This window comes from Jaculus jaculus, chromosome 4 (genome assembly GCF_020740685.1).
Source record: "Jaculus jaculus isolate mJacJac1 chromosome 4, mJacJac1.mat.Y.cur, whole genome shotgun sequence".
NCBI lineage: Eukaryota > Metazoa > Chordata > Mammalia > Rodentia > Dipodidae > Jaculus > Jaculus jaculus.
In genome coordinates, this window is record NC_059105.1 from 5852433 (window position 1) to 5869346 (window position 16914).

Below are 16914 nucleotides of genomic sequence, written 5' to 3' on the forward strand. Positions count from 1 at the left end.
GCACTGTGGTAGATTCACGGCCACATACATTTGTCAAAGTCAAATGCATATTGAAAATGCATGCATTTTATGTTTGTAAAACTTTGCGAATTAGATATTATTTTTCATTTTTAATATCAGAGAGAACAAGTGAGTGTGCGTGAGAGATAGAGGCAGAATTGGCATGCTGGGGCCTCTAGCCACAGCAATCAAACTGAAGATACATTTGCCAGCTTGTACACATGTGTGACCTTATGGTTCTGGCTTACATGGGTTCTGGTGAGTCGAACCTCAGTGTTTAAGCTTTGCAGGCAAGTGACTTAACTGCTAAGTCACCTCTCCAGCCCAAGTTGTATTATTTTTTAAGTAACTAACAGCAGAGTGTGGTGGCACATGTCTTTAAGCCCAGCACTCATGAGGCTGAGTTAGGAGGATGGCTGTGAGTTTAAGGACAGCCTGGGCTACAGAGTGAATTCTAGGTCATCTTCGGCTAGAATGACAGCCTGCTTCAAACAACCAAACAAAAACAAAAAAAACCCAAACTGCTTGGAATTCAGACTCATGAAGTAAATAGAAAATTTGAGACTATAAAGTTGTGTATCTTTTAAAAAATATATTTATTTGTATATGTGTGTATGTGCATAGATGTACCAGGGTCTCTTGCAGCTACAATGGAACACCAGAGGCTTGTGTCACTTTTTGTGTCTGGCTTAGGAATTGAACCTTGCCTACAGACATTGCAAGCAAGTGTTCTTAACTGCTGAGCCATCTTCTCAGCCCCAAGATGCATTTCTTTATTCCTTTTCCTATTTTGAAAAATGCAAAACATTTCACAAAAATGAGCAAGACATAGATTAATCAGGCAACATTCTGAGCAAACGTGAAATACCTGCAACAACAATCCTCTCTGGAACCTGCATTATCACACTAGCATTTGGAACTCCTTCTTGGAATCCTTGTTCCAGGTCAGCGTTTGGTGGTGCTACTTTTAATTTTTCTGGGACCCTCATTCGCTGACTAATACCTTCAGTGTATTCCATTTCATATTGAATTCGACTAATTTCTGCCATCTCAGAAGCAGTGGGAGAAGGAAATGCTGCCCCACTCACCCTGTGGGAGAAAAATGTTAAGACCAGCATGACTGGATATTAGCATGTCAGTATCCTCTATGCTGTGATGTCCGAAGACACAGAAGAGCAAAAGGAGGCTTCTCATTTGAGAATACTAAATGCACGCAAAGAAAAATAAAAGGTAGAAGAAACTACTTTCCTCAACATAAATCCCTCTTACTTATCAGCTGAAAATACACCTTGAGGATATAGATTAGGACAAAGGTCTAAAATTATCACGTAAGCACAATACAAACTGTGCTCACACATATAGGCTCCCTCTGTATACACAAATAAGCATGCCTCTTCTAGCTCAAAAGTGCCTGGAATAAAACTTAAATGAAAACTTCTTAATTATGGTTCAGTGGTACATCACTTTTCTAGCATGCGCAAAGCCCTTAGTTCAATCTCCAAAACCACAAAGAAACAAATCCTAATTATTTTGGAGAAAGTTGCTTAGACTTATAAAAATGAAATTAGAAAGAGCCATCATGCGTGAAATAAAATCCTTCAATAATGAAAATATGTCCAAAGGTAAATAAGGTTAATGTTCCATTTACTAAAAGAGAAGCTACACCCCCTTAAATCACATAATGCAAATTAGGTCCTCTTGCTGAGCATACAAGTGATGACTGAGACGCAGGGAATGCCAAGCACATAATGTATCAATAAAACTGTAACGTACACATTCATTTTTGAGGGGTTAAAAGTTTACGTTAACTTAAATTTAATATCATATTTACATGTACAGTTTTGAGAAGTATCAAGTGCCCTTTGGGGAAAAACTGTACAAATGCATCAAGTAACTTTCTTAATTGGAAAAGAATCTATGATTCCAGGGAAATGTAGTGGAAAGTTGCCCCAAAATAAAAAATGCTAAGAAAGCATAAAAGAGCAAGGCAAACAAGCTTTCAAGCCACTGACTCTCAAGCCTAAGACGCCAGCTCAGCTGAAACATATGCACTGACCTTCCTAGAGGGGTGTCACTGCTTGTTCTCTTACTCATTTTAACGCGCAACACACGCCTACAATAGCTACGAAAACGCCGCTACCCTGCAGCTCAGTTTACTTTACAAACAACTCCCCTACAGCTCTCAACTTTTTTTTTTTGGAGGTGTACATAACAACACGGACACTGCTTTTCCAGCTGTAAAAAGAAAAGAATAAAAATCAGTATTTCAACAATCACTTTGTAAGAAAACTATGAATAAAAGTAAATACTTAAAATGAGGTTTGATCTGAGAAATCAATTTTCAAATATTTCCATAAGACAGTTACGTCACAGTACCTCAAAAATCAGCAAAACAGTTTTAAGTATAGTCACCATTTTATCATTTCCAAATAGGATATAGAAAAGCTACATCAAATCTTTATACACAGTAAATAGTAAATAAAAACTACCAGAAAGCTCCTCTAACCATTATATTCTAAAAGTCTTTTTTTTTTTTCTTTTTTAGACTATATACAAAGAAACCATGAAGCGAATGTATGGGTAAAAGGAGTTAAGGTAACCTAAAAACCTGATTATAAAGTAATGATTTCCTTAAAAGGAAATGATTTGTAAAGGCCAAATTACATTGCTCTTAGCAAAATATATTATAATGCAAGAGCAATAAAAAAAGACAGTACAAATGTTTTAGTTCTAGCTCGGACACTTCTTCAACTGCTTGGAAGAGATGTACTCAGGCCAAGTCCACCTCCCTGAGGTCCGGGAGTTCTTGGCAGTTGCTCAGTGTGCAGCCTGGCTTTACTTCGACTGCTAACTAGCTTCCTTCACTCTTGACTCAAATAGCCACTGTGAGGAATTGGCATGCAGATGGCTTAAAGACTAAGAAAACGGAGTCCAGAGAGAACATGTTACCTACAAATGGGAACCAACCACGATTTGGCACTATCTGCTTCTGTGCTTCATAGTAACTCCTGAAACGGGCTTCAGCGTACGTGTGCTGGGTGTAGAGCCACTTCTGCCCCTGGGGGAGAGAAACGGACCGACTGAGAAACTACGTGTGGTCAGTAAGAAGATTCCGTTGAAAGTTCTCCAAATAATAGAAGTCATAAAAATACACAACTTTAGGCCAAGAAATGAATAAAAAGAATAAAAGAAAAACTTGTCACCAGTTTTAGTCTCACAGATAGGGTCCTATGATTTATTCATTAGATAATTCAAAACCAAAACAAGTTCTGATTTAGAAAACTAGCAAATCAAAGATTTGTTTAGATTAAGCTAATATTTACGTGCATGTAAACATACAAAAATTATGTTAAGGAAACACATTGGTTAACTTTTTATTCACTTAAAATGTTTTGGAAATTGAACGGGTAATAATGGTGAAATGCAGAGCAAACTATGTCAGAACATAAAGAAAGGGCTAGGCCAGGCGCGGAGACACTGTACTCAGGAGGCCGGAGCAGAAGGATGGGGAAGTCAGGCCAGGCTGGGCTACATAGTCAGAACTTGTTTATGCGTGGAAAAAAAAAAGAGCATATAGAGAATATGAAATGCTCCACCCAATCTTATCTTCAGCCATCCAGATGCCTACGGTCAACTTCCATTATCAATTTCTGTGCAGCAGTCTAAATGAGATAATTTTAGGACTTCAATCTCCAAAGTGTAGTAAAGGCTGGAAAGGAGCCAGGTAGGCACAGTGGCTCATGCAAGTTGCTAGAACCATGTCATTTTCTTGAAATGCGACAGTCTCTACACAGCTTTTTTCACTGCATTTCAATGCAGATTGACCTCATTGAACTCATGATCCTCCTGCCCAGCTCCAGAGCACTGGGACCACAAGCAGGCTGAGGCCACCGCGCCCAGCTCATTTCAGTCTCAGGTTGTCAAGGATCTCAGCGTTTCAGCCCACAGCAGTATCTTTTCTTAGGAGGACTTTCGAGTTTGTAAAGACTCAAACTAAAGAGTCTAAAAGTGGACAATGAAAAGACCACTTCTCTTGCAGCTGAATTACCTAAAACTTAATAAAGCAATTGCCCCTTTTTGCTAAGACCTAACCCTACTGCTTCAGCTGCTAGGTTTCATGTTTACATCAAACACATCAAGATCTCATTGTCTTTCCCATTCATTAGGCTATGGCCCCTTGGGTAACATGTTAGGAATAAACCTCTCATTTGGAACTAAGATATAAGTCCGTAAATTTCGTTACTTACAATCTAGTAGGCAACCAGTACACACGAGTCTGTTCTACAAGTAATGAGACAAAAAGTCTCCTTAAAATCATACATGACGTCAGATCTCCACTGTCTAGGCACAGTGGTTTCTAAATATCAGCAACACTTTCCAACTTCATGGGCCCCCTTATTATTACACTTAGTTTCTGCTTTAACTTCACTTAAATGTTTTTTTTTAATATTTTATTTATTTATTTGACAGAGAAAGAGAGGGGAGAGAAAGAATGGGTGCACCAGGGCCTCTAGCCACTGCAAACGAACTCCAGATGCATGCGCCCCCTGGTGCATCTGGCTTACGTGGGTACTGGGGAAATGAACCATGGTCCTTTGGCTTTGCAGGCAAGTGCTTTAACCACAAAGCCATCTCTCCAGCCTGACTTAAAAAGTTTTTATGATAAATGTACTTTAAAAGGAAAATTTCTATTACCACTAATGGTGGTTTGATTAAGTGTCCCCCATCAACTCATGCTAGGTCCTCAGCTGCTGGTACTTTGGGAATTGGACCCTCCTAGAGGTGACAGACATATTGTTGGGAGCAGGCTCATGGGTCTCAGAGCCAGTTTCCCCTTGCCAGTGTTTGACTCTCCTGATGCTGTTATTCACCTGACATTGGCCAGGTGGTGATGTCCACCCTCTGCTCATGTCATGGTTTCCTCCTGCCATAATGGAGCTTCCCCTCGAGTCTGTAAGCTGAAGTAAACCTTTTCCTCCACAAGCTGCTCTTGGTCAAGTGTTTCCTGCCAGCAATGCGAAGCTGACTGCAACTGTAAAACTGGTACCAAGAAGTGGTGTCATTATTGCCAGAAACCTATGGCTTTGGTTATTTGGAACAGATTTGAGGAAAGAATGTGGAAGGATTTGAAATCTTGTCTCAAGAGACACCATGGAGTGCTCAGTATAGCTTGATGGACTATTCTGGTCAGAGTTGAAAAACCTGAATGCATTAAGAACTATGGACTGTGAGATGTGGCTTATGAAAGAGCTTTGCCTGGACTAGATGAAATTTGTGTGAGAGGCTTGCTGTTATGCCCATGTCCTAAGAACTTCTGCAGGGTTGCAGGGTATAGAAATGGACTGGTGTGAGCAGCAGGATAGAGCACAGAAAGAAATCTTTGGACTGAAACTTCTGCCTGTTCAGCTGCAATTGTATGAGATTACACCCATTGAGATTGGGTCAGCTGATCTGATTGGGACAACAGAAAGAAGGCAGACTCTTTTTGAAGGGGCCTGAATGCTGAACAAGCTTTCCTGTTCTTCAAAGTTTGCTTTCTTTTCCCGATTCCTATTAACAAACTGGTAGCCTACTTGGTACTATAGAGTATAACAAATACAGGACAGAGAGGGTCACAGGATTTGCAACATGGTTTTATATTTTGGAAATGGCCATGGGCATTGTGAATCAGGCTTGTTGGATTACCTGCATAGAGGCCTGATGGGGTCATGAGGATGAAGTGTAGGTTACAGCAGCGACCCAATGGAGATGCCAGGACTGTGGGCTGGCTGCCAAAGAAAGCTGCCGGCACCAGTTTTCCTGGGCTGTGAGTAACCTAGCTGGAGGGGCGGGACTGGAACTCTGGAGACTTGTCACTGGCTAGTATTATTGGACTTGGCGATTCTTCACTGGCTAGAGTTTCTAAACTTGCAGTTACAGTTTGTTTGCCCTATTTGTTTTAAATCTTATGAATATTTCTTTGCTATGCCCAATGCTATCTTTTGCAGTGTGCATGTTTTCTTCTGTGCCATTATTTATTTATTTATTGGTATTATAGCTCAGTTAAAAGACCTTGGACTATTGGGATGTTTCAACATCATTGGGATTGATAATAACTATGGGAACTTTTAAAGTGGGACTAATGCATTGCACTTTACATCACATGGGGCTAGGGGCAGAATGTGGTGGTTTGATTCAGGTATTCCCCCATAAACTTATGTGTTCTGAATGCTATGCCCTCAGTTGGTGGAAATTTAGGAATTGGATCCTCCTGGAGGTGATGTATTGTTTGGGTCTTCCATCTAGCTTCCCGTTGCCAGTATTGGGCACACTCTCCTGCTGCTATTGTCCATCTGATGTTGGCCAGAGGTGATGTCCACCCTCTGCTCATGCCATCATTTTCCCCTGCCATTATGGAGCTTCCTCTCTAGTCCATAAGCCAAAAAACTCTTTCCTTCCCAAGCTGCCCTTGTTCAGGAGTTTTCTACCAGCAATGCAAAGCTAAGTACAACATCACTTATAACCATGGAGCTGATGTACATGTATAACAACTATTACAAAAACTAAGTTAAAATAAACCAAAGGCCTTAAAGTAGGATCTGAGACTTTGACACAATTAGATGAAACACAGGGACCACACTTCAAGATACAAGAAGAGGGAAGAGCTTTCTGAAAAGCACCCTAATAGTCCAGGAAACTATAGCAACAATGATAAGTGGGACTCCACCAATTAAAAAGATCTGCACAGCTAAGGAAACAAGAGTAAAGAAAGTCAGTCAGAGGTGGTGGCTTGTGCCTATAATCCCAGCAATGGGGAGGCTGAGGTAGAAGGATCTCTGTTGAGTTAGAGGCCAGCTTGATCTACAGACTGAGTTCAAGGTTAGCCTGAGCTAAAAGTAAGACCCTGCTTCAAAAAAAAAAAAAAAAAAAAAGAGTGAAGACTGTCTACAGAATGGAGAAACTATGCTACTACACAACTGTCAGGGAATTAATGTCTGGAATATTTAAAGAACTCAAAAACATTAGACACCACAAAACCATTTGATACATAAATGGACAAAGAGTTCTCAGAAGGAGTACAAATTACCAATAAGTACATGAAAAAAATGTCTAACATCATAACCCACAGGGAAATGCAAATCAAAATTACATTGAGATTTCAACTTAAAACAGTCAAAAAGGCTCTTATAGACAAACAATAAGAAATATTCGGGGGGGGGGGAGAGAAGATCTGGGAAGGAACCCTTACACACTGTTGCTGGAATGCAAATTAGAGCAGTCACTTCAGAAATCAGTATGAAAGTTCTTTAAATACACACACGCACGCACGCCACACAAAAGTAGAAAAGGAGCTAGGAACTATGTGGTAAAAGAGGTGCAGCAAAGGGAGTGTACATATGGGCAAGGTCATGATATACACATATGAAAATGTCATTAATAAAACCCAGCATTCTGCCCAATGAATGTATGCTAGTGAAGTGGGGGGAAGGAAAGAAGGCTTGTACCATTACAAAAAGCTGTCATCCCGCATGCACCCAGGTCGGGTTACATACTCCTAGGAAACACAGTAACTCCAGACCAACTTTCTGACTATCTATATTAGTACATGGAAAACAGGAACCTAGAAAGTCACAGAAACAGTTTGGGTCAAATTAATTGTGACAGTGAAGATTTGTACAATTCTCCAATTAAAAAAAAAAATCACCCAATCTTTAACATTCATTGTGCGGCCCTAGTTCAAGGTTTTCATTAAATCTAGGTCACCCTGTCTCAGTTCTCTTTCCAAGGAAATATAGTGAAAGGAATGGACACCCTCAGAAAAACGGCAAACAAAACAACAGCAATTAAACAAAACAAAAGTCAGGCTGCAGCAAACAGGGCTAACTAGAATACTTTATTAATAGTCACCCAAAAATTTGAAAAATAACTATCACCTACAAAACTTGTACAGCATAGACTGAAGAGTAACAGCTAACAGCTAAAAGAGGAGACAGCCTTATCAGACAGGAAGACACAACACACAATTTCCTCTGGGAAGAAAAAAAAAAACCTCAGCAAAAAGCTTATATTCAGAAATACCACTGAAAGTAACACTAAAGATAAGTTCAACAGCCTTTGAAAAAAGAGCAGGTCCAATGTAATTGCATGGAACGAATACTAAGTACAATTAAATCTTCTTAATTTCCCTAAGGGTTTTTCTTTGGGGATCTCATTAGCCAATAGGATGGCGGGAGAAGCAAATGTTTTTTCACGATCATTCCAAGCCAGAGGCTTGCATACCATTGGCTCAATATTTGGCAAAAGCTTTTTTCTGTTTCTTTCTTTCTTTCTTTCTTTTTTGCCATTAAAAAAAAAGCCACCACTTTTGGAGCGCTGTTGCTGGAGAGTTGGGAGATGTGTGTGTGTGTTGCAATAGAACGGGGCTGTCTTGCAAAGGAAGGCTGAGGGCTGCAGGCAACAGACGGAGGGATGCTCCAGGCGGCGGAGGCCTCCGCGGACCGGCCGGGCCGGGCCTCCCACAGGCCCGTCCGTTCACGCGTAGGCCAAGGTCACACCGTCGGGGTTCAGGCCGGGCCGAGGAAGAGAAGAGGACGGCAGGCGGCCTGCGAGACCCGACGTCCAAGCTCCCAAGACTCCCCCCGTTTCCCAACCCCCCAACTATTATTATTAGTAAAACACGACTTTCCCCCAGCAAACAACAACACGGCCAAGCAGACAGGGTGAAGGGCCGGCGCACGCATCTGCAGGGGAGCCCGAGGAGGAAGGTCCCCGCTGCGGCGAGCCCCGGGCAGCCGGACCAGGGCCTGGCCCTTGCCCGTCCGCCCGCCGGGGAGGGGTCACGGCCGCCGCGCTAGGCCCGGAGGCCCGAGTCGGGGAGACGATGGCACTCACCCCCGGCCCCGCTGGACAGTCCCCGCCGAGGGCCGCCGCCCGCCGAGGCCGTTGGCCGAGCGCACCGAGGCGCTGGGGCAAAGCAGCGGCGGAGCGGCCGCGGAGGGCCCGGACGGACGCGAGAACGGCTAGGACTGGCCCCTTCCAGGAGCCGTAGCGGAAGCAGGTTGCGCGATCATGTGACGTGGAAGGGCGGATGTGTCGCTGACGCGCGGAAGCGGTGGCCCGGGAGAAGTCGTAATGGAGACATTTTTGTTGTGGGCAAAGTGCGCCCGCCTTGAGGTTCTGAAGTTTGGTTCCTGCGTGGGAATGACTAGACCTCGTGATCTTTGAGAACCTCGCGTTTTCGTCAAGGTAAACCTTTAGCAGCCGGTTTTCAAGAGCCGCCTGCCATCAAAATTAACATGGTGTGAGGCCTAAGAATCTGCAGTTTAACCAAGTTTGGGCGTAATTCTTTAAGTACTCTTAATCTTATTACTCCTTAAACCTGGGAAAGGGTGAAAGTTAGATTTCATGGTGGCTCCCTACCTTATTTAGCCAGCAAAGAGCTCGCTTCAAGTCCAAGCACCTAACTTCCGATTGCCCTCAGGAAACCTTCGGCCCAGACTCCCTAATGGAAAAGCTACCAAAAGGCAAACGAGGAAGTATTGTGTGCCTCCATTTTCGCAATAAAATAAAGACCTAGCTCTCAGTAGCCACTGTTTTGCGGCTTGGGATTTGTGGTGATTTGATTCAGGTGTCCCCCACAAACAGGTGTTCTGAACGCCAGTCTCCCCAGCTGATGGCAATGGGAAATTAAAGCCTCCTGGAGGCGGTGTATTGTTGGGGGTGGGCTTATGGGTATTATAGTCGGTTTCCCCTTGCCAGTGTTTGGCACCCTCTTCTGTTCCTGTTGCCCACCTTATGTGTGGCAGGGGGTGATGTTGAAAGGCCCAAGAATTCAGAAGCCCAGAAATACTATCACGCTCCAAAGGGAGCTTAAGCAGGCCCCTGAATACCTCAAACTCCAAGCTTTATCTCTGTTGAAAGCAAGTAAAGAATCCCTCTTCTCATTATATCAGAGCCCACTCCTAATATAAAACTAGGTAAAAAGGGCATGAGATAGCCCTCAAGGGTGGGAAATGAGTAATGAAGTAAACCACTTATTTGGTTTCTGTAAATAGCCTGCACCATAAGCCTTAATAGCCCACACTGTAAGCCTTAGTAGCCTATACCATAAGCTGTAGCAGCCTGCCTCAGACCACCAAGGTCATAGGAGACTGATACCACACTCTGCTACTCCCACCCAAGGACCTGCGCAAATGCTGACCACCAAGGTCATAAGAGACTGATTGGTCCACGAGGGGCTTGAACAAATTAAACTAATTGGCTTAGAAACTATGGAGTGGCACAAACTGACTGGCTCGCACCCCGCGGGCTCCTGATATTAAAAAAATGATTGGTCTAATGCACAGGCTTTGTTAGAAACCCTATAAAAACTGTCCCCTTCCTGCATTCGGGGCTCTGCAGTCCTCTACCCCTGTGCGGTGTACGACTGTGGGCCCCAGCGCGCTTGGAATAAAATCCTCTTGCAGTTTGCATCAAGACCGCTTCTCGTGAGTGATTTGGGGTGTCGCCATATCCGGGCAGAGCGTGGGATCCTCGTTTTGGGGGTCGTACAATGTCCACCTTCTGCTCTTGGCATCTGATTCCCCCCTTGCCATTGTGGAGCTTCCCCTCCAGCCTGTAAGCCAAAAATAAACCTTTTTTCCCCACAAGCTGCTATTGATTGGGTGATTTCTACCAGCAATGCAAACCTGACTGCAACAGGATTCAACCATCCATGGCTGGATTGGAATTAGAGCTGGGCCTGGGGGTGCACTCCAGTGCCAGTACTTGGAGGTAGGTGTGGTCAGGTATGTGATTGTGGGCGCCCTTGAGCCCAGGTGCTCCTGTGGAGGTCAGAGGAAAACTTCTGGTGTTCATCTGCCCCTTCCACTTTATTTTGAGGCAGGGTCTTTGACCCCCTGTCCCTGAAGAAAAATCTTTTTTTTTTTTTTTTAAAGGTAGGGTCTCACACCAGCCTAGGTTGACCTAGAACTTACTCTGTAGCTTTGGGCTGGCTTCAAACTGATAGCCATCCTCCTACCTCAGCCTCCCCACTGCTGTGGTTGCATGCCTGAGCCACCATGCCCAACTGTTTAATTACTTGTTTTCAGTTAATCACAAGATTATTTTTCTAGTCATCAACATTCAAAATACTGTAATTATCTTTTATTGTCTAAATTTGAGAGTTATTTTGGGTGGGGCAAGGATTGAACAGTAGCAGTCTTGCTATTCTGTTATCTACTGTTTTTTGTTTTTTTTTTTTGTTATACAGTGAACATCTGTTTTTGTTTTTGTTTTTTTTTTCCCCAGGCAGGCTGGGTCTCACTCTAGCCCAGGCTGGCCTCAAACGCATTGTCATCCTCCTACCTTCACCTCCTGAGTGCTGGCTAAGATTCCAAGTGTGCACTACCATGCTGGGCTGAACAACTGTTGTTTTTACAGTCTACAATAAATTCATTTTCATTTTGAAAACATGAAGGCCAGTTATATTTATTTCATTTTATTCTGACAGTAAAATAAAATTTTAGCTATAATTACTGAAATGTTAGTACATTACAATATATTGGAATTTTATCAGGATAAAACAATATAAAATATCAATATATTTTAAATAGATTTCATTTGGTTTTAGAGCAAATATTAAATTAACATGAGCAATAGTAAGTTTCACTTGATACATAGAAAATAACATTTGTAAGTTAACAGTAAAATTCAGATTTAAACATTTTAATACTTTTATAAATAAATTAATAATGTTAACTTGAAGACACAAATAACTGAGAAGTTGGTTGTTTTAGCACACTGTGAAATTCTGAAGTTGTAGCCCCAAATTTAAAAGAAACAAGTTACTTATATTTTGTTTATCCAGCTGAATTTTATCTTTATAAGCTATTCCTAAATATCTGGAAAATCGTGTCCATGGGCTGCATTTTAATGCTCACTTGGAAGGGTGACTGAGCAATTGTTCATAGGGCTTCCCTGGAACTTGAGGTTTTAAAGTGAAATACTGACCCGAGGAAGAGCGGAGGACTGGGGTATCGGCACCAGCCTGGGGCTCTGCGTAGGATGAGCTGCAGCTTAGGCTGGTCGTCACCTGTAAGTGTGAATGGCAGAGAGAGACCAAGTGTGGCCACTGTTTGCCCAGAGCAGCTTTTCTTAATGTGTGTAGAGTGCATCTGAATCATGTGGAAAGTTGTTAAAACACAGATTTCTGGGAGGCTCAGGACTTGGGACAAGCTGGGGTTCAACTTGGGCTACCTGAGGAGCTGCAGGCCAGTGTAGGCTGTGTAATGAGACCTTGTCTCAGCAAAGCAAAGCAAAACAGAACACTCAGAGTTTTGGGTTTCTACCTGGAGTTTCTAATTTTTCAGGACTACCCACAGGCCAGAATCAGCATTTATCTGAGAATCAGTTCCCAGATGATTGACAGCCATGCCACCAGTCCAAGCACCACACTTCTGAGAACTACTCACCAAGTATTTTAACTCTTTTAGCCACTGGAACACACACACAACACACCAGAAAGTTCTTAATGTTGGGTGAACTTAAGTGAATAATCTAAATGAAATATTGAATTTCTGAGTTTGGACATAAAAAAGGCTTGACAGTAGTCACATGAGCAGTAACAAATAAAAGCTTTTGTCTGTGCTGTTGGGTCACATTTCTCTTATAGCAGTAGCCTGAGTTTATGTATGAGCACCTTCAGTTCCACCCCTGTGGATCAAGGAACATCACAGCTTTGCCTTGTGGTGACTGGCCTCTTAGAGCCATCACAGAGCCACCACTGATGGAATATATATATATATATATATATATACATTTTTTTTTTAATGAGAGAGAAGGGATGAGAATGAGTGTGTCAGGGCCTCTTGACACTACAAGACACATCCCAGACACATGTGCCACTTTGTGCATCTGGCTTTACATGGGTACTGGGGAATTGAACCCTGGGCCAGCAGGCTTTGCAAGCAAACTCCTTTAACCACTGAGCAATTTCCCCAGCCAAATACTGGGCTTTTTAAATGTCTTTCAAAGCTTTGGTTTCGTAATATCTTTCAGACTGTAGCTTTTTTGTTGTCGAAGAGAATTAAAGGCCCTTATTTTTAAACTTTTATTCAGATATGCTAAATTGTGATGATGAAATATAAAGACAGATAAAGGAAGAAAAAAGGGGGAATTTAGAGCAACTCAAGTAAATGAGATTCTTGTTTGTTTGTTTGTTTGTTTGGTTCGGTGGTAGGGATCAAACCCAGGGTCTTATGTGAGATTCTTAACAAAAGGAATATGTTACATATCTGAGAATAGATCAAGAGCAAGTTCTCTCCATCTTTCTCTCTTCCCACACAGTAGCCAGGACATAGCTTTGTGCAGAAGAGAATGCTTGCTAAGTTGAATTAGGTAAAATTAGGAATGTATCAACACACTTATCAGTAAGTGTTAAGACATGTAACTTCACACATTAAGATTTTTACCCAGTGGTCTCTCCACCTATAACACTATATAACAGAAAACATTTTTTTTTAACAAAGGAAATGTTAGAAAAATAACAGTAACAAATCTGCAAAGCCAAGTAATGAAATATTTAGAACACATTAAGAACATTCTGCACCTGATAAACCAACAAATGTCTTAGATTCTAAGTGCATTACAGAGCTACTTTGCCCAATTACATGTGGTATGCATCAGCATTTAGAACGTCCATCTGATAAGTAACATCCTTGTTATTTGTGAGTTATTTGAAAAAGAGATTAAAAAGGCACATTTCAAAGTATTCTAGTAAAATGCAAAAGGTAAACACTTGACTTGCCATGACTATATTGATGCAGTAAAGTGAATTTAGTGATCAAACAGAAAATTTCAACAAAATATGAAACAAAACTATATGCTATATCCATGGCCGCCTTGTTCCATTTAGATAACCCCCTTCAGTCTTAGATTTGGGAATGTTTGCATGAGTCCAAGAAAATCCATGAACCTCATTCAATTCTGTCTTCTCAAGCCTTGGGCCACTCAACAGGTCTGACCATCCAGTTCTGTTCCTGATGTGCCAGTACTGTAAGCTCCTTCTTAGCTGTGCTCTAAAATTTCAGGAAGGAGGTAGAGGGAAACCAAACTCCTTAGGTCTTACAGAGTAGAAGAGAAGAGAACACACATTGAAATCCAGTGGGCCAAACATCTAGCTTATAGCGTTCACGCTTGATACAGTCAGTTGGTGTTTTAGATACAAGTGGAATGTGATTTCAGTTGTATTTTATGAAAAGTCATTGCCCTACCACAGGAAACTTTGAAGTTATACAGATTTAGAGACCTGGATTATAGAGCTGACTTGAAAGAAATGCTGTCTTGTGTGGGGAAACTTGGTACTATTAAACCTTCATTGAACAACATTGAATGGTTGAAGAAAAATACTTAAGTAAGTTCTGAGTCAGTACTTTGTTATTTAAGGGAGGGAAAAAAAGCCACTCTATTTTCTTGGAATTCTTCACTGTCTCTTCATGCACACTTGACAGCGACTTATTATTTTTTCTAACTCCCCAGCTTTCACAGTTGATGGGACGGGCTTTCTGAAATAAACACAAATAAAAGAACTCATTGATTAGTAGCATATGAAGAATATTTGTTTACTTTAATTTTTGTTAATATTGTAGCTTTTATGAGTTTTATCTCAGGTTCATCTCTCTTTATCAGAGAAGTGAATTTCTGAAAAGATGTATATATGGACATATGTTGGGCACTGCCAAGCACAGGCTGGAGCCTTCAGGAGACGGGCCTGAGCTTCCAGGCAAGGCTAAGGACCCCTCCAGGCTACAGGAAGCCATTACCTTTCCAAGTCTGGCACACCAGAACTGAGGCTTTGCCCCTAGCCCTGTGACCTTTGGCTAGTTGCCTAGGAAACTCCTTATATGTATCAGCCAGCACCTTTGCCCAGCCCCTCCCCAGTACCCTATACCTTCCTCCCCACCACCACCATTGCTTACGTGCTGGAATGTATGTCTCCATATACTAATTAGGCATCAGCAAACAATCTTGTACATCCAATCCCCTTAGGACCCTCAACTGCTTATAAAGCCATTTCGCTATTGATTAAACCGAGCTGTTCACAGAGACTGTCTCCTTAAAGTGACTCTTTCATGTGCTCACCACCATCGTTGCCTGGCGCCATTGGGGGAACCGCAGCTGGCCTGAGGACCCAGAGACCCACATACATATATGCATAAAACATGCTTGTCAACTTTTTAGAATTTTAGCTGTATTACAGCAGTGGTCTTGAAACACAGGTCTTGATGCAAACTAATAGATTTTTTTTTTTCAAGGTAGGGTCTCATGCTGGTCCAGGCTGAGCTGGAACTCACTCTATAGTCTCAGGGTGGCTTCAGACTCTCAGCTATCCTCCTGCTTCTGCCTCTGCCTCCCGAGTGCTGGGATTAAAGGCATGTGCCACCACGCTGGCTGATCACTTTTTTTATAGTGAGACTATTCACACCCATGGATAATCACAAGCTTCTATACAGTGCTTTCAGATTAGCATATAGGTTAGTGGTTTTATTCTGTAATTTATTCTAAATTTGTGTTATGTGTATGTTTAATTGTGGTAAAAATCACACACACACACACACATTTTTATACAGAACTAAAAGACCCTGCTTACATGTTGAATTCAGAAGACTTATAAACGGGGAGAACCAAGCTAAAGAGGATTTTATTGGCAGGAATGAGGGAGTAAAATGTTCATATACGCAGGCTAAAAACAGACAGGAAGCAACACAGACAAGCTTTGGGTAGTTCTGCAGTTGAGTCATCAGATTAAGCCTAACACTGTACAGTTACCTGAACATTCTTTCGGGGTTCAGTGATGCCAACCAGAAACTGTAGGAATTTGAGTAGTAGTTGCATGTTCCTCTTCCGTGGCATTCGATAAACGGACTGGCTCGGAACTCCTCCAGGCAGGAGCCAGGGGAGGCCAGGGCTTGCCCAGCACCCTCAGAGCCTGCACTTGTGAACTGTCACAGCAAAAATCTCAGTGAAAATCCTGCCATTGGCATGCAAATGCCCATTTTCTACATTTTTGTGGGATAGGGAGCGATAATATGAAACAACAGAGGAGAAGAAAACATTCCCCAGGAAAGGACACACAAACCAAACTTCACATGCTTTGTCCCGATTTGTTAACACTCCAGGCGTATTTCAGGGTGAGGCGTAAGCAGGACAAGCTGCGCTTCCGCCTGGAATGCTGCCTCCCAGGTGACTTCCAGTGTGTGCCTCCGGGCAGCCTCAGGGGGCTTGCCTTGACCTCACTCTGCCCCAGTCTCTTACCTCACCTGCCTACTTTTGTCACAGTACTTGTTACCAACTGGACTCTTGTTACTGCAATTGTTTTGTCTTCTGGCCTATTACGTCTTTGTCTCTAGGTTATAAGCTTCATAAAAGGAGGCATTTAGGCCCCGTGAAACACTTAGGACACATGATAGGTATTCAATCAGTATGTTTTGAATTAGTGATGGAGTGAGTGGACAGGTGTGAGTAAAGAAGGGGTACTAATATGCCATGAAGAATGTTATCAGAACATAACTGCGTGGCTATTGCATTAGCACTTATGAGTTTTCCTAGAGGTCGATTCTCTTCACTGTTGCATCGTAGGGACATTTCGGGGGTGTGATACAAGGCACATGCGTCACTTACCAGTCATGATACCATAATGAAAGTACCTCATTCTTATTTATGAAACTGTAGATACTGACAACTCCTGCCTCTAGGTTTTCACTAGGATAACAGAAGATGTAGATAAACTACCAACCAACCAACAAACAACTGGGCATTCTGTAATGAGTAGATACTTTCCACCTATATGTCATGATACAGAAGACTGACAATGTGCAGAAAGCCGCCTCTGTTATTCACCAAATGCATAGATGTGTGTGTATATCTATATATGTATGCATGTATTTGAGTTTTGGA

The 16914-nt window shown here is 42.2% G+C and overlaps 2 protein-coding genes across 18 annotated transcripts in view; both read right to left on the bottom strand.

Moving 5' to 3' along the window:
- Mff (mitochondrial fission factor) overlaps positions 1 to 8969 on the bottom strand; it is a 32266-nt gene extending 23297 nt beyond the window's left edge. For 12 of the 17 annotated variants that reach the window (XM_045147079.1, XM_045147077.1, XM_045147074.1 and 9 more), the window contains exons 1-3: positions 2954 to 3058; positions 2057 to 2235; positions 869 to 1089 (exon numbers count right to left, since the gene is read on the bottom strand). In XM_045147079.1, coding sequence (XP_045003014.1) covers positions 869 to 1089; positions 2057 to 2094 — 259 coding nt within the window. In that variant the 5' untranslated portion in view covers positions 2095 to 2235; positions 2954 to 3058. Of the gene's footprint in view, positions 1 to 868; positions 1090 to 2056; positions 2236 to 2949; positions 3059 to 3825; positions 3845 to 8871 lie in introns of those variants that run through there. The other 5 variants (XM_045147063.1, XM_045147067.1, XM_045147066.1 and 2 more) reach the window with 5 other exon arrangements.
- A 4129-nt stretch (positions 8970 to 13098) lies between these two features.
- Col4a3 (collagen type IV alpha 3 chain) overlaps positions 13099 to 16914 on the bottom strand; it is a 154172-nt gene continuing 150356 nt past the window's right edge. The window contains exons 51-52 of the mRNA XM_045146849.1: positions 15787 to 15959; positions 13099 to 14522 (exon numbers count right to left, since the gene is read on the bottom strand). Of these exons, the coding sequence (XP_045002784.1) occupies positions 14441 to 14522; positions 15787 to 15959 (255 nt within the window). The 3' untranslated portion in view covers positions 13099 to 14440. The remainder of the gene's footprint in view (positions 14523 to 15786; positions 15960 to 16914) is intronic.